The 25,842-nt window shown below is 44.4% G+C and overlaps 1 protein-coding gene across 2 annotated transcripts in view; it reads left to right on the forward strand.

The window, feature by feature from the left end:
* Nucleotides 1-1,226: 1,226 nt before the first annotated feature.
* The window catches only part of WASL (WASP like actin nucleation promoting factor), a 77,576-nt gene continuing 52,960 nt past the window's right edge, over nucleotides 1,227-25,842 (forward strand). The window contains exon 1 of one of the 2 annotated variants that reach the window (XM_073619774.1): nucleotides 1,227-1,619. In XM_073619774.1, the coding sequence (XP_073475875.1) occupies nucleotides 1,494-1,619 (126 nt within the window). In that variant the 5' untranslated portion in view covers nucleotides 1,227-1,493. The remainder of the gene's footprint in view (nucleotides 1,620-25,842) is intronic. The other variant, XM_073619773.1, reaches the window with a different exon arrangement.

Here is a 25,842-nt window from a genome sequence, read left to right on the forward strand (position 1 = left end):
CCCATATGTACCAATCAATGCCACCTATGAGTGCCCATCAGTGCTGCCTATGAGTGCCCATCGGTGCCACCTATGAGTGCCCATCAGTGCCGCATACCAGTGCCACATATCAGTGCCCATCAGTCCCACCTATCAGTGCCCATCAGTGCCGCCTATCAGTGCCCATCATCAGTGCCCATCAGTGCCACCTCATTGGTGCCACCTCATCGGTGCCCATCAGTGCCGCTGTATCAGTGCCCATCAGTGCAGCCATATCAGTGCCTGTAATTGAAGAAGAAAACCTACTTATTTACAAAAAATTTTAACAGAAACAAAGAAAAACTTGTTTTTTTTTTAAAATTTTGGTCTTTTTTTATTTGTTGCGCAAAAAATAAAAACCGCAGAGGTGATCAAATACCACCAAAAGAAAGCTCTATTTGTGGGAACAAAATGATAAAAAAAATTGTTTGGGTACAGTGTTGCATGACTGCGCAATTGTCATTCAAATTGCGACAGCGCTGAAAGTTGAAAATTGGTCTGGTCGGGAAGGTGTCTAAGTGCCTGGTATTGAAGTGGTTAAGGGGGTATGGCAGGGGGTGTGTCCTATGCCTGCATATTTTTGCTGATAGGTGTCCCTCATTCCCATCTCAAAAAGCTGGGAGGTATGCCTTAATGACCAGGCCATTTTTTGCGATATGGCACTGCGTTATTTTATCTAACAATTGCGCTGTTGTGCGACGTTGTACCCAAATAAAAATTGACGTCCTTTTTTCCCCCCACAAATAGATCTTTCTTTTGGTGGTATTTGATCACCTCTGCAGTGCAGGGGGGAAAAAACCCAAATTTTTTTACTTTTTGCTACAATACATATCCAATAATAATAAAAATGTATTCATCAGTTTAGGGCAATATGTATTTTTCTATATTTTTTTTGTAAAAAAACACAATAAGCGTATATTAATTGGTTTGCGCAAAAGTTAGTGTCTACAAAATAGGAGTTCCATTTATGGCACTTTAATCATTTATTTATTTATTTATTTTTTAAAGTAATGGCGGTGATCAGCGATTTTTAGCCTAAATGCGACATTGCAGAGGACAGATCGGACGCTTTTGACATTTTTTTGGGGACCAATGAATAAGCTCTTCCGTATTTGTCTCTATTACAGGCGCCATTTTGTTGAAGCCTTCATAGTGATCTCGTGCTCAGTATGATCGGGTGTCCCTCTCTCCTTGCTACATTGAAGACGCGGACATTTTCTTCTCTCCTCTAGCAGTCAGCCCGCCCCGGGGCACGGAGCTGCTTGAGCTACACGTGCGCGCGCATTCCCGGCGGCTGGGGGCGAGCACGTCCTCCTACGCATCTCCAGTCCATCCAGGGGAGGAAGCGGTGCCACTGGCTTCAGACCCGCCCACAACACGACGACAAGCGCCCGGGACATGGAGCGGCCCTGATTCACCGCTTCCAGCACGGACACCCAGCTGCTCCCTAGCAGGGAGACCGCCGGCACAGCAACATGAGTAACAACAACAACGCCGTGAACAACAGGCAGAGCAAGAGGGCCACCACCAACTGCGGCTCCATCCTGCTCACCGTGCAGGAGAATGAGGCGCTCTACAGCTACCTGGGCAAGAAGTGTGTGGTGAGTGAGTTGTGCGGGCCTAGCTGGAGGAAGGGGGGATGACAGGCGGGGTAGTGCGCACCTCACTCCCTTCTCCTGGAGGAATGGTGGCCGGCTATAGGTGTGTATACATTGCACGGTCATCTGCCTTCTATACACAGCACGGGAGGTTTGTTTTACTAAGGAGGAGTCCCAGGCAGGTGATCTATAGCAGCTGTGTGCCCAATGTACACATTTAGTGTTGTCTTACCTCAATCTGAAAGAAAAACTGTCTGTGCTGCTTCACTTGGACCTGTCAGGAACTGCACGTCTGACCTGTCACTACATACAGAAACCATGTCATGTCTTATCACTGCCCTACTGTCATTGAAAAGCTTCACACTGACTGGCTGGGGTGATGTCATCGGTCTGCTGCAGGCAGAAAGAAGCATTGTCTCAGTCATCTCTTCCCCAAGTATGAGGCTTCTGTAGCAGGCAATTCCTGAGCAGATTATTCTGCTTCAGGCAGAAGGAAGCATTTTTTTAAGCCTCATCTCCCCAGAGATTTGTCTGCTGCAGGCAGTAGGAAGCATTTCTTTAGTCTCCTGCTCCAGTGGTTATTGTGCTGCAGTCAGTATTGCTCTATTCTTTCCTCCCAGTGATTAGTCTGCTGCAGGCAGTAGGAAGCATTTCTTTAGTCTCTTGCTCCAGTGATTATTCTGCTGCAGTCAGTAGAAAGCATTGTTATAATCTTCCCTCCTCCCAGTGATTAGTCTACTGCAGGCAGGAGGAAGAATTTATTTAGTCTCCTTTGCTCCAGTGATTATTCTGCTGCAGTCAGTATTGCTCTATTCTTTCCTCCCAGTGATGAGTCTGCTGCAGGCAGTAGGAAGCATTTCTTTAGTCTCTTGCTCCCGTGATTATTCTGCTGCAGTTAGTAGAAAGCATTGTTCTATTATTCCCTCCTCCCCGTGATTAGTCTGCTGCAGGTAGTAGGAACAATTTTAGTCTCCTCTGCTCCAGTGATTATTCTGCTGCAGTCAATAGAAAGCATTGCTCTATTAACCCCTTCTCTCAGTGATTAGTCTGCTGCAGGCAGGAGGAAGCGTTTTCTCAGTCCCCCCCCCCCCCCCCCAGGAATCTGGCTGCTACAGCAGGCATTTTCCCAGTATCACTTCCCCAGCAATTAGTCTTCTGCAGGCAGTAGAAAGCATTTCCTTGGTCACCTCCCTGGTGATTAGTCTGCCACAGACAGGAGGAGGCATTTCCTGTCACCTCTCCAGTGATCTGCTGTAGTAAAAAGCATTGCTCTATTCTCCCCTCCTCTCAGTGATTAGTCTGCTGCAGGCACGAGGAAATGTTTTCTCAGTCCCCTCTCCCCCCAAGAATCTGGCTGCTACAGCAGGCATTTCCCCAGCAGTTAGTCTGCTGCAGGCAGTAGAAAGCATTTCCTTGGTCGCCTCCCTGGTGTATAGTCTGCTGCAGACAGGGGGAGGCATTTCCTGTCACCTCTCCAGTGATTATTCTGCTGCAGTCAATAGAAAGCATTGCTCTATTATCCCCTCCTCTCAGTGATTAGTCTGCTGCAGGCACGAGGAAATGTTTTCTCAGTCCCCTCTCCCCCCCAAGAATCTGTCTGCTTACAGCAGGCATTTCCCCAGTATCACTTCCCCAGCAATGAGTCTGCTGCAGGCAGTAGAAAGCATTTCCTCAGTCACCTCCTCTCTCCACCTCCCTGGTGATAAGTGTGCCTCGGAGAGAAGGAGGCATTTCCTGTCACCTCTCTAGTGATTAGTCTACTGCAGTGTTTCTCAACTCCAGTCCTCAATGCGCCCCAACAGGTCATGGTTTCAGGATTTCCCTCAGATGAAACAGCTGTGGTAATTACTGGGGCAGTGAATCTGATCAAATCACATGTGCAAAATAATGGAGAGCCTGAAAACATGACCTGTTGGGGTGCCTTGAGGACTGGAGTTGAGAAACCCTTGTCTGATGCAAGTAGCAAAAGGCAATTCGTTATTCTCCTCTTTCCTAGGGATCATACTGCTGGCTGGTAGAGCTGCGCAATTAATTGTTAAAAAAAAAAAATTGCGATCTCGATTTCCACCCGCCCCTCATGATCTTAATCCAGCATTTCCACGATTCATGTAACAAGTGCAGAGCTATTCTCTGCTCAGAGCTGTCAAAAAAAAAAAAAAAAAAAAAAAAAAAAAAAGCTGGGAAAGATTATCAGAACATTGCTCAGTGCTGAGAGATAAAAAGAAACATTGTATATTGTATCCCTGGTTTCTTTTAGATTAAAGGAATGGGCTTCAGTCTACAAATGAGGTCAGTTGAACCATGTAAAGACAACCTTTTTCTCAAACTTGTTGCTTACAAGTTAAAGCAGAGTTCCACCCTAAAGTGGAACTTCCGCTCATCGGATCCCCCCACCCCCGGTGCCACATCTGGCACAGATACCTGTCTAATACAGGTGTCTGCAGCCACTTCTGGGCTTAGACAGCTGCAGAATATCCGCAGAATTTCTGCGGCTGTCTAAGCCCGGATATTCTGCGGCTGTCTAGAAGTGGCTGCAGATACCTGTATTAGACAGGTATCTGCACCCCTCTCCCCCCTGAAAGGTGCCAATTGTGGCACCGGGGGGAGAGGAATCCGATGAGCAGAAGTTCCACTTTAGGGTGGAACTCCGCTTTAACTTGTAAGCAACAAGTGTGAGAAAAAGGTTGTCTTTACATGGTTCAACGGACCTCATTTGTAGAGGCATTTCCTTATTCTCCAACAGGGATCGGACTGCTGGCATGTAGGAGGAAGCATTTCCTCAGTCACCTCTGTCCCAGTGATTAGGCTGCTGCAGGCATGAGGAGGTATTTCTTCAGTCACTTCTACCCAAAGGATCTGCCTGCTGCAGCAGGCATTTTCTTAGTCGTTCTTCCCCAGCGATTATTCTGCTGCAGGCATTTGTTTAGTCTTATCTCCCTCAGTTTTTTGGCAAGCAGTAGGAAGCTTTTTTTTTTTTTTAGTCTTCTCTGCAGCACTGCAGCAGTGATTTGTCTACTGCAGGCAGTGAGAAGCATTTCTCTAGTCTCTTCTCCCGTTGGATGAGACTGCTGCAGGCAGGATGAAGCATTTTACCCCAGTGATTAATCTGCTGAGGCCTTACTAGTTTTTTTTTTTTTTTCTTCCCCACCAGTGATAGGTCTGCAGGCAGGAAGGAATATTTTCCTCAGTCTCCTCTCCTTGAATTATTTGTCTGCGGCAGGCATGAAGATTTGCAGGATTCTGTTATTTCTTCCCTCCACTGCTGTTTTGTCCACACAGCTCACAAGCAGACAAATATTCAATTAGTTCTGAGTGACATTGCTTGTCCCAGAGAGCAGGTATGCACCTAAGATGAACGCCATCACTATTCATGCAGAGGAATGACAGGAGGGTGAGATGAGAAGAAGATTGCCAGCAGAAGAGGAATGACTGTGGGAGGCCAGGGAACTGGATACAGGTTTCTGGAGAGGAGATTTCTAGTGAGAGTTGGGGTAGGAGGAATACAGGAGGCCAGCAGGGTTTAGGGGAAGAGGAATAACCGCAGGAGGGCAGAGCAGGGCAGCAGTAGCTATTGGGCTTTGCTGGAGCTCCCCCATATAAACATCTGCAAATTGGGCTTCATTCAGGGGTGGAGCTCACAGCCAGTATTTTTCTGCTGAGATGACTCCTTTTATTACCCTAAAGTGTTACACTTAATTCATTAACATTGTAATGATATGACTACATTAAAGGCCAGCCCAGCACGTCATCCTGGTACTGTATTTGTAATCTGAAAAAAATTAGCTGAAGATTTGTTTTTCTGCGGGCAACACCGGTTTCCCTTTTTAAATGAAAAAACATAATGTGTGCTAAGCATTTAGCCAGTTCCCAAAGTTCATTGTAAACTATTATTGTCTTATTAACATTCCTCTCTATATTTTTTGTCAACCAAAACTGACTACTGAAGGGTGAGGCAGGCAAGATTTCCTACCTGCATGTACAGGATTGCTCAAGAGATTTCATATATAGAATGGATGTATGATGCACCACTTATTGCTGTGAATCATTGATACTTGCATAACTGGGTTTAACTCTCTGCAAGAGATGATCATTTGTGGAAAATGTGTTACTATTTATAATATCACTCGGAAGCAGTGTCCTTTTATAATTTTGTGATGTCTTCTGATACCAATATTGCTTTACGTTAGTCTGTGATACATCAGTGTTAAAGGAGTTGTAAAGGCAAAAGTTTTTTTTTCATCTTAATACATTCTATGCAATAAGATAAAAAGCCTGTGTGCAGCAGCCACCCTAGTACCCCCTAATACTTGCCTGAACCCCATCTCTCTCCAGTGATGTCCGCAAGTGTCTCGGACAACCGAGACTCTCCCTCCTGATTGGCTGAGACACAGCAGCGGCACCATTGGCTCCTGTTGCTGTCGAAGTCAGCCAGCTAACCAGGAGAGAGGGGGGGCCAGGCCACAGCTCCGTATCTGAATGGACACACAGAGCTTACTCGTGTGCCCCCAAGCTGCTTGCTGTGGGGGCACTCCACAGGAGGGAGGAGCCAGGAGTACAGAATAGGGACCCGAGAAAGGGAGGATCCGGGCTGCTCTGTGCAAATCCACTGCAACAGAGCAGGTAAGTATAGCATGTTGTTTTTATTGAAGGAAAAACTAGACTTTACAATCATTTTATCTCTTGCTGTTGGCCGTAGTCTTAAAACCATTGACAGAGCAGGTAAGTAAAGTATAACCTGTTTGCAAATGTTCAATTTTTTTTTTTTTTTTTACATTCACCTTAAAAGTTTATAAACCCCCCCCCCCAAAAAAAGCTCATTATGTTTAAAGCTCATTATGAAATACCTTTTAGAATGAAGCCTTCCAGCGGTACCCGCACACCGCTGAGACGGCTGACGTTTTCCCTGGAGTTTCTTCCGGGTTCGCGGGCTCCGGCGCTGTCAGTGGCCAGCGCCACGATGACTTCACTCCCGCACATGCTCGTGGGAGCCGCCGATAATGGCACAGGGCTTACAACGAACAGCACCCGTGGCCGTTCATTCAGAGCGCATGCGCCAGCGATGTCAATGGCTGCATGTACAGTAAATGTCTCCTAAACGGTGCACGTTTAGGAGATATTTACACTACCTGTAGGTAAATGTCTGCAGAGGAAGTTTACTTCCTCTTTAAGGCTTTTCACATTAATGCATTCTAAGGTAAGTGGAAGACATGTTTATCATTTTATTAAAATGAATTAAAGCTTTGCAATCACTTTACCTTCTTGCCCTCCAGAAGATTTACCCCCCTTCATGACCAGGCCATTTTTTGCTTTCTGGCACTGCGGTACTTTAACTGCTTGCCGACCAGCTGCCATACTGCGACAGGTTGGCACGGCTGCGCGAATCGCCGTAGCTGTACATCGGCCGCTTTTAGAGTGATTGAGGGCACGCACGCAACGCCGGAGCCAATGCAGTGTCCACCGGCCACCCGCGATTGCTCCTTAGCCAGAACGTTGATCTGTTAGACCCCTTTCACACTGGGGTGGTTTGCAGGCGCTATTGTGCTAAAAATAGCGCCTACAAACCTACCCGAAACACTGCTCCTGTCCATTGAAATCAGTGGGGCAGCACGGCAATACTGCTGGCAAAGCGCCTCTGCAGTGGTTTTTAACCCTTTCTCGGCCGCTAGCGGGGGGGTAAAACCTCCCCGCTAGCGGCCGAATACGCCCCTAAAACGACGGTAAAGCGCCGACGCACGTCCCGCCCCAGTGTGAAAGGGGCCTCAATGTAAACAGACCGTTCTGACAGGGGAGTAGAGAGAGATCTGCTGTTCCTAGTGATCAGCAACAGCGATCTCTCTCTCTCTCTTCCTCCTAGTCAGTACACTGCCCCAACAGTTAGAAACACCTCCCTAGGGAACACTTAACCCCTTGATCGCCTCCTAGTGTTAACCCCTTCCCTGCCAGTGACATTTATACAGTAATCGTGGCTATTTTTAGCTTTGGTCACTGTATAAGCGTCAGTGGTCCCAAAAAAGTGTCAAAATCATCTGTCTGCCGCAATCCCCCTAAAAATCGCATATCGCCGCCATTACTAATAATAAAAATGCCATAAATCTATCTCCTATTTTGTAGACGCTATAACTTTTGCACAAACTAATATACGCATAGTGTGATATTTTTTGAAAAAAAGGTGAGCAGAGATGAGGGGGAGCACTGAATGGAGCTGACACGAGCTACACTGGATAAACCTCTCCTTGGGATGGCGCCTCTCACCGCTCCATGTCCCAGGCCCGGGAGGACACAACCACCACCGGTGATGAATACTGAGGTCAGCCACAGACAGGGTACCAAGCCGCCATAATCCGGCCCTGCCAAGCCAAAAATGGAAGCAGCGAGAGATGCAGGTAGCCCAGCCAACTGACACCTTTCCTGACTGACAGTCGGCGAGGCCAATCGCAGGCGGGAATCCCACAGGCTGTCCAACCAGCGCTTGGAATACACGGATGGGCCTTGCTTGTGAGAGAAAAAGACCATAAGAAGACAGCCAATAGGGTCGAAGGAAGAGGGACCGATGATTGCCGTGCGTTGCGGCCAATTGTTTGGCAACTCCTGCACTCTATGCTCACGGCTGGTGCTAATAGTAAATGAGCTGACAAAAGCCCAGGTGCCAGGATGCAATTTCTAGTCACAATTGCGACATGGCGCCTGGGATTTGTCGAGCCCTGCAAAAAAAAAAAAAAAAGTAAAAAAATCTAATTTCTTCATAAATTTAGGTCAGTATCTATTCTGATACATATTTTGGTAAAATAAAAATCACAATAAGTATATATTGATTGGTTTGCGCAAAAGTTATAGCGTCTACAAATTATGTGTATTTGCTTGAATTTTTATGTATTTTCTTTTTTTTTTTTTTTTTTTTTTATACTAGTAATGGCGGCGATCAGCGACTTAAAGCGGAACTGCGATATTGCATCAGACAAACTGACACTTTGTGGGAACCAGTGACTCTATTGCAGTCATTAGTGCTAAAATGCTGTCAGCTGTCATTTCTCAGCCACTGTTGCTCAAGATGGAGCTCATCGAGCACAATCTGTGCTTGATTAGCTGCAGTGGAGGGCAAACCCCCAATGTCTCCATAAAGAGGACCTGTCACCTTGCCCATGCTATCACATAGGAAGCTTGTTGGGCTCCTTGTGATAGCAATAACGTTAAATAAGAAAAAACATTAAAAAAGGATGTGAGAAATTGTATAAAATAAAAATATTTAAACTTTTTAAAGCACTCCCATACACATTCCAGTTCAAGTGCACAGAATAGGACTAAGAGGTGTATGTGAACATACATTGTGCAACGTGAGCTATTGTCTCAAACCTCAGCATGAGAGCAATAATTCTAAGGCCATAAAATATGGTTATCGCAAAACTGATGACCTGTAAAGCTTTCGCGTTGTGTTCGCCGGCCACCTCACTTCCATCAGCTATTAGGGGTGTGCATCTTCACTGGTCTCACAATTCGATTATACTGCCTTTATCCAAAAATTCAAGCAGTCAGAAAAAGTTAATTTTTCTCCAGTGGCAGAGGGATGATGGTAGTGGAGGGAATAGGATCAGTGACACTGGCACTCACCAGCTCTGTGTCGGTCGATTTCCTCCTCATCCTTGCTGCTTAGTGTTTTCTCCTTACGGTGCCTCCAGTGAAGCCTCTCCTGATGTCGGGTCTCCTTGAGCTCCTCCCCCTGCACTGTATTGGCTGTCAGCTCATCAGCTGATTTTCTGCTTCAGTGAAGGGGATGTGGCTTTATCTACCAGGCAGGCTCTGCCTCTGTGTTCCTCCCAGGAAGGCAGAGCACTGCACGGAGTGACGGACAACGTCACCAGAGATCGATTCAGCAGACTCGCAGCATCGTGAACGTCTGAATCGCGATGCTGCAATTATATTCAACACCCCTATCAGCTGATAGCAGCCCGATAGTGTGTTAAAATGTCATTCTGCCAGCACTGGTAGAAAAGTGGTTAATTGCATATTAGTCTTGTAATTATTTTAGCTGGGTAAACAGCATTTTTATAACCATGCCAGCAATTATGGACATTTTCAAAGTGGTCATACAGGCTCAAGGTTTTTTACCTTCATGCATGAGGGTAAAAACACCTCTGTGCAGAAGCCCCTCTTAATACTTAACTGAGCCTGTCTTGATGTTCCGTGAAAGACTCGGCTCTCCGTGGACTCACTCTCTTCATTGGCTCCTGCTTCTGTCAATCACAGCCAGGCAATAAGGAGAGAGAAGGGGCCGAGCCGCGGCTGTGTGTGTGAATGGACGCGTAGAGCCACGGTTCGGAAATGAGCCTGCTTGAATTCCCATATTGCAAACTGCTTGCTCTGGGGGCAGGAGGAATGGCCAGTAGCGCCGGTGGGGGACCTGAGAAGAGGAGGCTCTGGGCTGTTATGTGCAAAACCACCGCATGGAGCAGGTAAGTATAACATGTTTGTTATTTAAAGAAAAAGAGAGCCTTTAATATCACATTAAGCTCTTCGGGATATGTTCAGATATGTACTTTGACCTCCACTGTGCAATAAAATAAACTCTAACCAACTACCTGTGACCTTGCTTTTATGTAAGTGCAAGCGCTGCGTAAATTGATGGCGCTACATAAGTACCTAAAATAAATAAGTGTAAATTACTGATGTGAAAAATTTAGTAACTAATCCAATGTAAATTAAACCTGTTCTGACAAAATACATGGGCTGTCGACGTATCCTCTGTTTGTTTTTTGTTTTTCTTCATTTTTTTTTTTTTTTCAATTTTTGAAACTGAGCTTCACCAACTAAAAATGCTATTTAATTGATTTTAATTATGCAATGTAAGTGCGCCCATCCATTTTTGTCTCCATGCTCTATTTTGTTGAGAAATATGATATATTTTTTCTATTTACTAATGTTAGCAGCATAAGGATTAAAAATAGTCTGTGTTTGAGAGAGGAGAGTTCCACAGAAATGTTGATTTTAATGCTTTATTTTTTTATTAAAATAGTAAACATGCTATACATACCTGCTCGGGGCAATAGTTTTGCGCAGAGCATCCCTGAACTCTTCAGGGGTCTCCCCCGCCAGTGCTCTAAGCTCCTCCCCCACTTCCGAGTGCATCCACCGCAAGATGAGGCAAAATACCTGTGGGCTTTAGGGGGTGAATTATCTGTTTTGGGTCAGCCTTCAACAGTGGATGCAGCAGGTGAGGTAAAGTAGTACGATAGGCGTAACTTTTTTGTTTATTTTGGATAGTGTAAGGAAGGGTTATAACCCCTGTTAATTTTTTTACATGTGTGTCCCATCGGGGAGATTTACCTTCACTTCCTGGTGAATCTCTCCAACGGAGAGTTTTTAACTGACAAATACTGCAGCTGCTGACTTTTAAAATAAGGACACTTACCTGTCCAGGGTGCCAGCGATGTCGACACCCGAGGCCGGACTGTCCCTCGGTCCTCGGATGCTGCTGCCGCCATCTTCAGTAAGGGAATCAGGAAGTGAAGTCTTGCAGCTTCACTTCCTGGTTCCCTTCTGCGCATGCCCGAGTCGCGCTGAGCAATCCGAATGGTCCATGCTGTCTCTGGGACCCGTGTGTCTCCCAGCAGACAGCGCGGGAAGTGGCATAGACCCCTGTGGGAGTCTGTGCCCGAAAGTGGGTGCAAATACCTGTCTTATACAAGTATCTGCACCCCCCTCCCCCCTGAAAGGTGCCAAATGTGACACCGGAGGGGGGGGGGTTCCGAAAAGCGGAAGTTCCATTTTTGTGTGCAAATCTGCTTTTAAACAGTAAGTAACTAATCTTTTGCAGAAAGGGTTATTGCTTTTTATTTATTTATTTTTTAAATCTGTATAGGGGTTTGGTTACATAGGTTAGATCTTAGTGGGGTTCTTCTTTAAAAAGTCACTACTATGCTTTCTGCTGTGTGAAATGACACGTGCTGTCATTCCCATGAACTTTTTCTTGTCTCCCTATTGGATGCTGTGCTCATGCTTCAGCATCGCTGGCTCCATTCCAAGCCTTAAAATGCATGTAGTTGTATTACTGTTAGTGCTCTTTCATCCACATCACAGCATGTAATGGAAGTTCAGCACAAAGTGCCTGTGATTAGCTCTTATGGAATTGCATTGAGCAACCACAAAGCTAGAAGTACATGTCATTTTATATAAAATAATTCAAAAGAGATTTTACAGATGTAGGTGAAATTGCTCGTCCCTTGCAAAGTATATTTCTCGTTGTACATACAGTGCATCCGGAAAGTATCCACAGCACTTCGCTTTTTCCACATTTTATGCTACAGCATTATTCCAAAATGGATTAAACTCATTATTTTTCTGAAAAATTCTACAAACAATACCGCTTGACTCGTCACCTCAGCCAATCAGAAGAAGGCTTGTATTCATTGATAAAATTACAAGGCTTCAGGTGAATGGCTGAGCGTAGCCCAACTTTCCTGCAGTAGATGGGAAATCCCCCAACCGCTACCGGAGACGTAAGGGAAACTAAACCTGGAGTTAGGCTTCAAATGGGAAGAAAAGTCTAGTTCTAACTACAAATGTAGTTAGAACCCCCACCATTCTACCTAACCTGTATAATTACAATCTGCGAACTGACCTATTTTTAATCCATTAAAGTCCTCCAACCAGGTGATCCCGCAGCTCCTGGTTTCTCCTACGTGGATAGCTGCTTCAGGGAAGAGGGAGCACTGAAAAACAGCTGGGCTATGGGTGATGTCATGGCTCCTGGAATTCCCAGTCATTGTTGAGCGCTCCCTGAGCCTGTGCTGCAGGATAATGCGAAAAGAGCGGACTGAAAAAGTTCAGATTAGACAGAATGGGTAGGAGGAGGGGAGAGGGAACATTGCACTTTTAGGTCATAGTTACAAGGTTTATCAAATACCCCATGCCACTTCACTGTCCAGTGCTCAGGGGCTCCCCCACATTTCACAGTCTGAGTAGAAAAATCCTTTTGACATCATCCTGTTTTTGCCCCTTAACATTGCTGGCAGGTTTTTTTTTTTTTCCATTAAGTGTGCGCCATTCTGCGTGCGCCGGTCGGGAAGTGGTTAACAGATATGATGTCAACAGTTAGATATTAAAGTGGAGTTCCACCCAAAAATGGAACTTCCACTTTTTGGATTCCTCCCCCCCTCCGGTGTCACATTTGGCACCTTTCAGGGGGGAGGAGGGAGCAGATACCTGTCTAATACAGGTATTTGCTCCCACTTCCTGGCATAGATCACCGTGGCGCTTGCGGTGACCTACACCACTTCCGGCGCCTACCCCGTCCTCCCCCCCGCTGTATTCTGGGAGACACACAGGTCCCAGAACACAGCAGGGACCTGAGAGGACGCGCAGCGCGACTCGCGCATGCGCAGTAGGGAACCAGGAAGTGAAGCCGCACAGCTTCACTTCCTTATTCCCTTACCGAGGATGGCAGCAGCCGAGAGCCGACAGACAGATCGGCTTCGGCTGCTGACATCGCGGGCTCCCTGGACAGGTAAGTGTCCATATTTTAAAAGTCAGCAGCTGCAGTATTAATAATTTTTTTTTTTCTGTGGACCTCCGCTTTAACATGGTTGTAAAGGCTCAGCCTTCTGTGTGCAGCAGCCCCCTCAGCCCTCCTAATACTTACTTGAGCCCCATCGCGGTCGCCTCTGCTCTCTGAAGACTCTCCCTCCTCATTGGCTTAGCGGCAGACATTGGCTCCCGTGGCTGACAATTACAGCCAGTGAGCCAATGATGAGAGAGGGGGTGGGGCCGAGCCATGTTCCGTGTGTCAGCGGGCACTTTAAGGAGCGACTCAGGAGCCCCCATAGCAAGCTGCTTGCTCTGGAGGCACTAGGCACGAGGGAGGGGCCGGTAGCACCGGCAGAGGACCCAAGAAGAGAAGGATCAATGCTGCTCTGTGCAAAACTGCTGCACAGAGCAGGTAAGTATAATATGTTTGTTTTTAAAAATAAGAAATTTGCCTTTAATATTTCTTTAATTACATCATGTTTTACTTCAGAGTAAAACTAATGAATATGCAGCTCTTACATGTGTTATTTTGAGGTATGGTTACTGTTTTCCTAATTAAACGGCAAAGGGTTTTCTTTTGCAGTGGACATAAAAACACTTGATTTTGTTACCCCCCTGAATTATTTTATGTCCAAACAAGCACATTTTGCTCCCCCCCCATTTACAAAAACTGGGGTTAGGTGTCTGTCTCCCTCCTTGCTGCTATTACAAAACATGGCTGTATGACCCCAAATCCCCCAAATTCTTTTCTCACCAAGCAGTGAGTTAGGGACTTTCTAACAGTCTGGGTCTTATGTGTATGCTATGTGTTCTGTAATGTGCTGCAGAATATGTTGGCACTATATACCAAAAAGTTTCCAAACTGATTGATAAAAGCTTCTTATCGTGTTGTATCCAGAATTATTAGCATTTGCATAGACTGGTGTAACTGTCAGTGTGAAAGGCATAGTATTGTGTTCAGGGAATCAAAGTGTGTTTTTGACTATGCAAATAATAAATGTGTCTTCCTTTTTAAATGGTTTTTACATGTTTGAGCTGCCATATTTTTTATTCTATTAAATTTAGAGATGTGTACATTTGGCACTGTTGAGAGCTACTGCAAGCTGTCCACTGAAAAGCCTGTGCAAGCTCTCAACCTGCCTAGTGCAATAATTGTAATAAATTGGTTGTCTGTGAGATGGAGCACTGACATTGTCCAGTGCTGCAAAGCAGGAAGCAGAAATTTTGCATATAACAAGAAAATATGGCTCCCTTCCTTATAAAAATTGAATTGCAAATTATATTGCGCTTCTCTTTTACATTTATAAGAAAAGAGATGCTTTTAGTGCCAGTTCACACCACATGCAGTCTAGTGGGGGTTTTTTTTCTGCATCAAAAATGCATGGAAAGTAGGTTTCCAATGGCATAGTTCACACCATTGCACTGGAACTCATCAAAAACACAACGGACCCCAGTACATTTGAAAAAAAAAAAAAAGCATCTGGGAACACACCAAAAACGCGCATGCAGAAACACATCCTGAAAGGATCTGGAGTGCATCAGCCCTTAAAGCAAAGAAATAGTTAACACCGACATCTTCATCCTTGAACCCTTCTGTACACATCAAACAGACATGGTTGTGACTGCAGAACTCCAACATACCTCCCACCATAGCAAACGGGAGCCTCAGAGGCCAATACAGAAGTGTTTAACTGGGTGATGGGATGAGTATACCAAGTTGAGGTTTCTGAAAGCAAGGTACAGCCTGAGTTGGTGAATCTCAGGCCACATAGGAGATTGTTTTAGGACAATGAAATGTACAAGCAAGCACCATTTTGGTATCCCCTTCAGCGTACTAATGTCAGCGAAGTAGAAAACTTCTTTAACACATGACATTCAGGCAGCATCTCTGCACTCAGATCTGGACTGAACCTGGAACCAATTGATGGAGAGTATGGTAAGGACAACGGGGGATGTTTTGGTTAGTGTCTTAAATAGATTTTGGGATCACAAGACTAACTACAGTTACACTAAATGTAGGTATCTGACAGAATAATTCCTTGTTTTTAATAGATTCTGATTACTTGTTGTTAAGTCTGTGTTGCGGTTTTCTGGAATTTTTGTTCTAGTCATTTATATGTTCCGTGTTGCAATGAGGAAACCTGTAGTGTTTTGCAATAATAGGCCTTCACACAGGTAGCCTGTCAACCCCTCCCCACACAACTGCAAAATCCAGTTCATTGCTGATCAGAGCCTGGAAATTCCTATTTTCTGTTTCGTCTGTGTAGCCAGGAGACAGGCTGTGAAACCTTCTACCTACTTTTTCTGAAGCACTTCACCTGAATAAATGTGCCAGTGTCTACATTCTCATTCATATAATCTAGCAACAGCGTATAAAAGTAGTGTTTTTTTTTTCTAATATAAACCACGCAGCACACCACAATTAGAATTCAGAAACAGGAAGGAAGTATTGATTACTTAGGGAAGCGAAGGTTCTTTCTAATCAACGCCAGCAGGGTAGAGCCCTCTTTAAAATAGGTGTTATCATGTCATAACTTCCATCACAAGTCTGACTTCATATTTTTATTTGCTGCTTTTATATTGACATGGTTTCCAATTATACTGAGCTGATAAGTGTTTAAGTATTTTAAGATCCATTTAAATGAAACAATCTGGAATCAATTTTGGAAATTCCTTTAGCTGTATTTAAACAACCCTGCTCTTTCATGTCTTTCCCAGTTTTCACACAATTCAAGTGCATTTCTCAGGCAGTAGTTCTACAGTAGCATATATAACATGAAAGAGGGCCTTCAAAGTGGGTGGTGTTGGCTGTTTTTTTTATTTTATTTTGCTTTTTGTTTTTTTTTCTTCCCAGTTTTCCTTTTTATGTTTATTAACCAAAAGACAACCATGTGAAATCAATATAAGGTCATCTTCTGGGTTCAAATTCTTCTGCTGATTTGATTGCTCAGCGCGAGATGATAAAATGCCTGCCACAAAAAAAAAAAAAAAAGTATTTCCTGTTATAAAAGGCTACCTGTCAACATTTTTTGCAAAAGGAATTCAGTACAGGTATGGAAATTTAAAGCTGCACTAAAGTTAATGACTCCGTCATTGGAGTCAAAGGGTCAGCATAAACACCACCAACAATTTGAATTATGTGGATTTCAATGATGAGCAGACTTGATTGTTTTCTCATAAAGAAGTTTGCTTTGTTTATTTTATGCTACAATTTAGTAGCCTCCCTGATGGTAATCCCGAGTGTGGCTCAGGGTTAAATTTCAGTCCCATTAGCGGTAACCCCGAGCCACACTCGGGATTACATTGCAGGATCCTGGTGCAGCGTTACTTACCTTGTCCCCAGGATCCTGCGATGTCCCCCGCAGTGTCCGTGGGCTCTGTCTCCTCCGAAGCCTCTCCATGCCAGGCTCCGTTCCCTGCGAGCGGCGCGACGCACGGGGGCAGAGCCTGGCGGCAAATTCAAAAAAATGTAAAAATCATAACACATACAGTACTGTAATTTTACAGATTACAGTACTGTATGAAATTATTTCACATCCCTTTTGTCCCCAGTGCTTTGGCCCATGCCCTGCATGCAGTTTATATTACATATACTGTTCTTTCTGCCTAGAAACTGGAGATTGTCCATAGCAACCAAAAAGTGTCCCTTTATGTCAAAAGTGGCTTTAGATCAGCTAGAAAACAGCGATAGTAAATTAGAACGCTTGCAGAATTGAGCGATAGTGAATCGTGGTGAAATTTATTTTATTATTATTATATTATTTTTTTTAATTATTTATATTTATTTATTATATTATAATTTATGTTTTTGTGTTTCAAACTTCATCATACCCGGGATATCTACTAGACTCTTGTTTGGACAGATTTAAGTGTGTTATTGTTAAGGATTACAGGCCTACAATATAAAACGCCAAATTTCTATGCAAAATAATTGTACCGCTTTCAGCACCTAAAATCCGAAATAATCATACCGCCAGGGAGGTTAATAGTGACCCATATTGTCGTTTAAAAAAAAAGAACTGAACAAAGTTGTAGTATTTGCCTATTTTGCCACCTCTTTTTCAGTTATTTACTCTCTTCAGGGGATATGGAGCCTAAAGTATCTTCAGCATCTGACTCGCTTCTGGGAGGGTCAGATGCTTGCTCCCGCACTATGTGCTGTCATTTAGCTCAACAGCTGCTACTTCATTACTGTTTCTTGTAATGACATAGCAGCTGGCAGGTGAAACCACAGCACATCGGGAGGGGGGACAGGCATCTGACAGAAGTATGTCAGATCCTGAAGATTCAAAAGAATGCAAGGGGCATGACAGGTAAATGTAATACCCCCTCTTCCCCTTTACAGGATTTACTGACGAAGCCAACAGAACTCCATTAGGTATTAGTATGGATGATATTGTAGATATCTTGTAGATTTTATGATATCCTCTTATCAGCCAGTGTTTGGAAACAAGTCTTATTCTTCCAATTGGCATTTGGTTATCAGTGCTTACTTTTCCTTTATTAAATTATGCTGAAAAGCCTGTTTCTGCTATTTGAATGTTTGAACTTCCCCTCCATTAAAGTTGTGCTCGGGAAATACTGAGAAACCAGTTTTGCTGCATACCAGCATATAGCTGAGGGGATTTATTGGCAGCATCCTGTGTGAACAAGTTACTGTAACTTTGCAGTTAAATTTTTTTGTTCACTTATTTGTTGGTCATCTGTTCAATATATATTAATCCACTTTGGTACAATAACATGACCTTTTTCTTGCATTGATTTGTACAGACAAATTAAAATGAACTTTAGGTGCAACTGACATACTGCCTGTTCAATTTGAAAGGAAGATACTGGCCCTTTCTTTGAAATTGGAGTGAGTTTTCAAGCCTGTTCTTTCTACTGCTTGCAAACTCAGATTCTTTGCCAAGGAATGCGTCAGATTACTAGAATAGCACAGAAATGCATCTGGATTCCTTTCATTGCTATTGTGACATCATGGCACTTTTTTATTTTTTTTTTACAATATGTACATGTCAAATCTTTCTTCTTCCACATCAACAGGTTAATTAGAGCGTTTATAATAAAGAATTATACCGATGGAAAATATCAATATGCTGTACATATTGATATTTGATACATATAATACAGTAAAATAAAAATTGCTCTCCATTTGCGCTTCAAATTTTTTTTTTTTTTTTTTTTTTTTTTGAGTTTAGTTAAATATTTGTATATGGAGCCACAAGTCAAATGAAGCCTGTAGACCAAGGCTGTCCAACCTGTGGCCCAAGACAGCTATGAATAGGGCCGAACACAAAATCATGAACTTAGAAATGTTGATTTTTTATTTTTTATTTTTTTTAAATCGTGTCTTATTCATGTCATCAGTTTTCGGCAGCGTCTGTAGTTGTGAGCAGCTATTTTCAAGGATGAAGCACACGAAGGGCAAAATTAGATCCAAAATATCTGATGAGCACCTTGAAAATTCTTTGAGAATTACTGCTACATCCTTCAAACCACATATTGATTCTTTTTTTAAAAGCAGTGTCAAATATTGCAAATGTTGCCAACTTTTACCATTTTAAAAAATATTACAAAACAAAATCAAGTTTTATTACTTGGGTACATTATCTATATCGGTCATCTTTAGCTTGTGATCTGCTTGACATTTTCTGCTCATCACACGAGATTACAGATCGTCGTCCTTTTTTTTTGCATGCTAATCCCATATCGTAAATTACGAGTTTACTAAAGTGACAAATTCTCGCACGACAGAATAAAAATTCGGAAGTGATGTAAAGCGTTGTAGTGTACTAGTGTTGTATTTTCGAACGACAACTGTACTAATTAAATTATACAATCTGGTATTGAACGAGAACGTTTTGTGCTTGTCTCATCGGATAATATAGGATGAACTGTGGTGATTGGCTATCGATCAGATTATTGTACGTTCGTTTCAAAAGCGGTATTTTCATACGATTTTCTGATCGCGTGTACGGGCCATTAGGGTGCATGCATGCTGGGCTTAAAAAACACCATTTTCTCTAGTCATCTTCCAGGACGGCACACCTGAGAGATGAGAGGCTCCTCCCTACAGGAAACACAATCAATCGACAGCTGTTTTAAGTCCCCACCCTTCCCCTTGATCCTCAGTTTTTGATTGTTTCTCCCTACACAGCGAAACCGTTTGTTTTTTTCCAAATGACCCGAAGCCTGGGGCTGGTGGTCCCCCCCTGGGAGCCGGACCAAATGCCTGGGGAAGGCCTACGGCCACATCACCCTGAAAGTGAAAGAGGGCGCCGCCTGCCCGATCTCGTATGATCTCGGAGGCAAAGCAGGGTCGGGCCTGGTTAGTACCTGATGGGCCTCTGGGTCTGGCCGGATATATTTATCCTTCCTGGGGGGTTCCCCTATCCTTTCCTCAGGGGGGGCAGCAGAAACTGGAAGAGCCCCCTTGAGAGCTGAAGGCCCCTGGGTACAGTGGTGTCCCCAGAACTTCAGGGGCCTTTTTCCTGTCTCCCCCCCTTACCTGTCCGGGCGTCCGCTCAGACAGGGGTGCTGGCTGTCAGTTCTTTCCAGGGCCCCCGACTCCTGGGCCCCTGGTAGCTCGCGTGGGCTGCTGGGGAGGGCGCCGCCTGAACGACCTGCGTTCTTACCCAGGTGGGAAGGCTGAGAGTCAGCAGGAGCAGGCGCCCACATCCTCCTTTCGAGGAGGCACCAGTTCACTACGGTGGATGTCTGCCTAAACCACCTCAGAATGGAATGAGGAACGTACGGCATTGCCCCCCCCAGATGTATATACTGACTGGCAGGACACAGCCTAACCTTGCAGCTCCCTACGGGGACAGCAGTTGGGGGGGCACTTTGGCGGCTATCCTCCTTGCGTGTGGACCATAAGGATGGAAAAGCAAGCCCTGTGGCTGTGGAAAAAGGGGAAGACTACAACGGTGAGTACTTTCCTTTACCTTGGGAATTTAGCTGCAAAATCCCCAATCCCAGCCAGATGGTTTCTGGGCATTTGAGATAATCTCCCCTGGGGTCTGGATTCAAATAGCCCAGAAGCTTCTGCTAAAAACACCAACTACAGCTCCCTCTTACATCAGAGGTGCTGTATGGTGGACAAGTAGTGCAGAGGAGTGAGTGTGCACTAGGTTATATGGCCCTATTAGCCCAGCTGCTAGGAATCTGAAGTCCTAAGCTCCAACCTCCCACTCCACCTTTACATTGTGGTTATATTGAAGTGCAGGAGGTAAGAAAAACCTTTTTGTTGGTTTGGGCTGCAGTCAACTCAGTGACAGATCTAAAGGCGATTTACCATAAATCGCTTCCTATATCCTTTAAGGATTTTCTGTGCAAACATATGCAAGAGCTAGATACATGATTGCTTGTTTAAAGCCTGCAGGTGGCTATTTTCCTCCAGGCTAAATTGGTGATCACCTTTTCTAGAGGCTGTCCTAAATTGGCCTCTAGGGCTGGGCTCATTGAGACTTTAGTTTCTGATCAGCCCCACCTGTGTGTGAGCTGCCTAGCGTTTGCTCAGTCCACGGAGGTAAGGTAGGACAACAGCTACTATTGTAAGGTGTCTAACCATTTTTAGAATTTGTTCCTTCACTGGGGGGTGAAGTGTTAGTATCTACAGCCCAGGCTATGCCTAGGGATCAAATTGCTCTGTTTGGTTATTTCATAAAGGGATACACCATGACTCCTCCTTGGTTGCACACCAGTAGAGCTCAGTAGTGAAGGTTTGTCCTTGCTGGGATGTTTTGGGGCACAGCAGAAATACACATTGAGATTTGTGACATCTCTGCTCATAAGGGATATAGTGCTGTACATCAGAAATGCACTGCACTGAAGCTTTGTTGTCTGTTTATATCCTAAAGGTACTGCCTTATTTGGCTACAGATCAGAAAGATACAACAGGGAAGGTGATCTGTACTTTCTGGTTTTGTGATGCATGGCGGAAATGCACATCATTTAGTCTTATGACATCTCTGCTCATATTTGTTATATTGCTGCACATCAGACATACTCAAAATTGAGTTCTGTCTGGGGTTTTTTGTGTCCTGTATTACTGCCTTATTGGTTGCTTATTAGATAGGCAGTAGTGAAGATTGATGGTCCTGAATTATTGGGAAATACAAATTGAACCTGTGCCAGGGGTAGTACTAGTACTGCCTTTGGTAATCGGTGCAGCCCCGCAAAGTGGCGTCAGGCTGACAGTGCTATTAACGGCAAAGGTTGCCGATTTTAGGCATGCGATTTGACATGTTGAGTCGCATGCCAAATCCCTTCAATATGGATGTGCTATCTCTCTATTCAGATTGTTATATTGTTGCACATCAGACATATACAAGATTGAAGGTTGTCTGTCCTTTTTATGTCTTACATTTACTGCCTTATTGGCTGCATATCAGAAAGGACACAGCAGTGAAGGTTGCTTGTCCTTTTCTGATTTGTTTTTGCTGCCTCAGCAGGGAGACACATTGAGGATGGTGGCGTATCTGCTCAGTATTGGTATATTACTACACATCAGACATACACAAAGATTGAAGATTGTTTGTGTCCTGTATGTCCTATATTTACTGCCTTATCGGCTGCATATCAGAAGGCACAGCAGTGAGCGATGTCTTTTCTGTTTCTCATTGTTCTACCTTGCTGCTTCTTAGGGATACACAGCAGGGTGTTGTTGGCTGCACGCCTCCAGGGAGATAGAGCATTGGGGACCCCTCGCTTGTTCAACCTGAAAATTGCAAGTTACCTGCGACCTGTGTAATCTTGAGGTCTGTGGATCCAGAAAGCAGGGTCTGCTTGGTGGCGCTGCGACCTGGAGTTGCACAGACACAAATGGTTCCCATTGGAAGCCATAGTGATTCTCTTGCATTTTTGCGGTTGCAGGTTGGGTCGCACAGGTGTGGGAGCCCGAAGTTCCCTTCTGGTTGAGGTTTTGCTACACACAAGAATAGACATCATGGAGTTTATTGCCTTACTTTGCAATACACCAGAAAGATCGCAGCTAGGAAGGCTGTCTGTTTTTATGTTGCTGTACAGCAGAAATACTCAACATTGAAGCTTGTTGGTGCTTTCTGTTTCAGATTCCCTTGCCTTACTGCACTTCGGAAAAACACAATGCTGCAGGTTGCTTGGGTCCTTTCCGTGTTGGTTCTATGTGACTGCACTACAGAACTGCATAACAGAAAAGATATTGTCTTATGTTGGTTTAGCTAGCCAGGGCCATATTGATCTTATAACTGTATTTGGTGGTTCATCAGAAATACGCAACATAGAAGTTTGGGTCTTTCTGTCTTATATTTATGGCCCTGTTTTGCTGTACATCAGTAAAACTCCACCGTAAACAGGACTCCCGTCCTTTTATGTATATATATCAGTTATGACCTAGCTAGCTGCACTTCAGAAACACGCAGCATTTAGGGTCGGTTCACACTGAGGCAGCACGACTTACAGCGCGACTGCCTCAGGCGACCCAGGACACGACTCAGCGGCGACTTGCGAAACGACTTCTGTATAGAAGTCAATGCAAGTCGCCCCCAAAGTCGTACAGGAACCTTTTTCTAAGTCGGAGCGACTTGCATCGTGCCGATTTAGAATGGCTCCATTGCACAGAACAGGACGCTACTTGTCAGGTGACTAGGTCGCCTGACAAGTCGTCCCAGTGTGAACCAAGGCTGAGGGTTTGCGTGTATCTTAATGTTTTTACAGATTGCCTGCACATCAGAAAACCAGACTGTGAGGACTGTTTGTCTACATTGAAGTTCAGATTTGGGTCTCTCCCATATTTGATATGTTGATTTAGCTAGCCACACTCAGATACACATTATTGTCTATGCTTGTGTCCTTTCTGTCTAAATCTATTGTGCTGGGTCCACAATCTATGGTCTTTTTTAATTTGTGATATTAATAATGCATGTATCACCTTTTGTATTTCAGCCCTCTTTTCCGTGGAGGGGCCTGGAGTTCTGGCTGCAGACGTCACATGTCAGAAAGCCTCAGCCCCTTACATTCAGGGATGCTGGAACCATTTCCTAGGGTTGAAGCCCAGTAGGGTTATAGGACACTGGAGGAAGGCGATAAAGAATCACCCTGCTTAGTAAGAACTTGGGAAGTTCTGTTCAGAGGAATATTATGACCTGAAGATGAAGTATAAAGATGTATATCCGACCGAATAGGTTACGGCTCGGTGCATGGCCTTCATCTCACCCTTCTAGCAGAACTAGATGTAGCAGTATAAGTGTTATACTCCTGCTATGGACTTTATTCTCCTGAAGTAGGCACTCAGGCGTAAGTAAAGCCACAGAGTGGGCATGCCTTAAACCCAGGGATTTAGCCTCGGTTAATCTATTACCCTTAAGTAGGCTTCCCTTTAGTCTTTGCTGATGAAAAGATAAAAATGAACAAAAAAGGTTGTCTGTTAGGGGCCCACCTTTTTTTTTTTTTTTTTTGCAGTTTTCTTTCCCTGAACAGGATAGTGTTAAGACCATAGGCGTGCGCACAGGGTGTGCCCAGGCACACCCTAATCACCCCATGCGCATTAGTATTATCGCTCTGTGTAGCAGCAGGAACATGTGAAAGATCTACATCTTGCTGGCTCTGCCATAAGAGAAGTGTCTATGCTCTTCTCTTTCACTGTGGCAGCAGAGAGATCAATTTGCCGGGGTCATATATATGTAGACACACACACATGCATGGGTGTTTGAGCTTTAGGGTGCACACCCTAATGAAATTGGCTGCGCACACCTATGGTTAAGACAGGCCCTCTTAGTGATCAATTAGTGTCCTTGTCTTACAACACAGGTCTCTGATTAATCTTTAAGGGTTCTAAGTAGCACCTACAGGCACAATAGGCCATGGTTGTTAGATGTGTGAGATAGGCAACATTGATAACCTACAAGTTTAACATGTTTTCTGATTCCATCTTTAAGAGCCCACTCCACCTAGGTCCTGCATCCGAAGCAGAGAAGGCAGGGACATCGGTGGAGTAGACCTGCAGATCAGCCGCATGATCCAGCTAAGATACCTTCATCAAGCATATGGAGTGGAGGTAAAACTCACTGCAGAACCAAGGTCCGCCAAGAGGGTCTTGCAGTGGTCCCACCCTAAGGTAGGCCTGAGGTACTTGATTATCCTCTCAGGTGTGCCGTCCTGGAAGATGACTAGAGAAAATTGACAGTTACTTACCGATAACCGTTTTTCTAGGATATCTTCCAGGACGGCAGGCCTACTTCCCGCCCGTTGGAGGAGGGAAAATGGTAGAACACTAGAAGGTGAGTACCTATGAGGAATGATTTCCCTTGTGAACCAGGTTCAGGAGTTACTTCTCTACAAACTCAAGGGGAAGGGTGGGGACTTAAAACAGCTGTCGATTGATTGTGTTTCCTGTAGGGAGGAGCCTCTCATCTCTCAGGTGTGCCGTCCTGGAAGATATCCTAGAAAAACAGTTATCGGTAAGTAACTGTCAATTTTTTTTGGGTGGAAAAAATTACTTGTATAGTGTTTCAGTACAGGTGTTTAGGAGCGTTTAGTGTTTTTTCCTCTCAAACGCAAGCCAGAATGCGTGTGTTTTTTTTTTTTTTTTTCTTTTTCTTTTCCTGCCTCTAAACGCTGAGCTTAAAATAAGCCTCTGATCGCCCTAATGTGCATGGACATAGAGGATAACACTAGCTGCTTCTATAGGCAAAACTCCTGTAGAAGCAACTTTTAAAGTGATTGTAAAGTCTTTTTAACTAAAAAACAAAAACATGTTATACTTACCTGCCCTATGTAATGGCTTTTGTACAGAGCAGCCCGTATCCTCCTCTTTTCAGGTCCCTCTTTGGTGCTCCTGGCCCCTCCCTCCCCCTCCTGTTCAGTGCCCCCACAGCAAGCAGCTTGCTATGGAGGCACCTGAGCCGAGCCACAGCTCCCTTTTTCTCCATTGGCTGCTTGACATTGACAGCAGCGGGAACCAATGGTGCTGCGCTGCTGTCTCAGCTAATGAGGAGGGGAGTCCCGGGCAGCTGAGACACTCCTGCAACATTGCTGGATCTAGATTGACCTCAGGAAAGTATTAGGGGGTCTGCTGCACACAGAAGGCTTTTATCTTAATGTATAGAATGCATTAAGATAAAAAAAAAAACCCTGACTTTTAAAATCACTTTGAAGCCAGTGTGCCCTTATTGTTAATGTATTTTATGTGTGGCCTAGGACAAATGCATTGCTTCCAATGTGGGCCAGAATGGTCAACAGTTTAGACACCACTGCTGTAGACATTAAGCGTAAGTCTTCCAGTCTTAATGCATAGAATGCATTAAGGTGAAAAAATGTTTACCTTTACAACCCCTTTAAGTAAAAAACACCAAATATCGGCCGATATATCGGTCGACCTCTACTAACATCCCTGTTAGCGAATCTACAATACGTAAAACACTGAACAAGAATGGATTTCATGGGAGGATACCACAGAGGAAGCCACTGCTGTCCAAAAAAAACATTGCTGCACGTTTACAGTTTGCACAAGATCACCTGGATGTTCCACAGCAGTACTGGCAAAACATTCTGTGGACAGATGAAACCAAAATTGAGTTGTTTGGAAGAAACACACAACACTATGTGTGGAGAAAAAGAGGCACAGCACACTAACATCAAAACCTCATCCCAACTGTGAAGTATGGTGGTGGGGGCATCATGGTTTGGGGCTGTGTCAGGGCCTGGATGGATTGCTATCATCGAAGGAAAA

Source organism: Aquarana catesbeiana, linkage group LG03 (assembly GCF_042186555.1).
Source record: "Aquarana catesbeiana isolate 2022-GZ linkage group LG03, ASM4218655v1, whole genome shotgun sequence".
NCBI classification, from domain to species: Eukaryota; Metazoa; Chordata; class Amphibia; order Anura; family Ranidae; genus Aquarana; species Aquarana catesbeiana.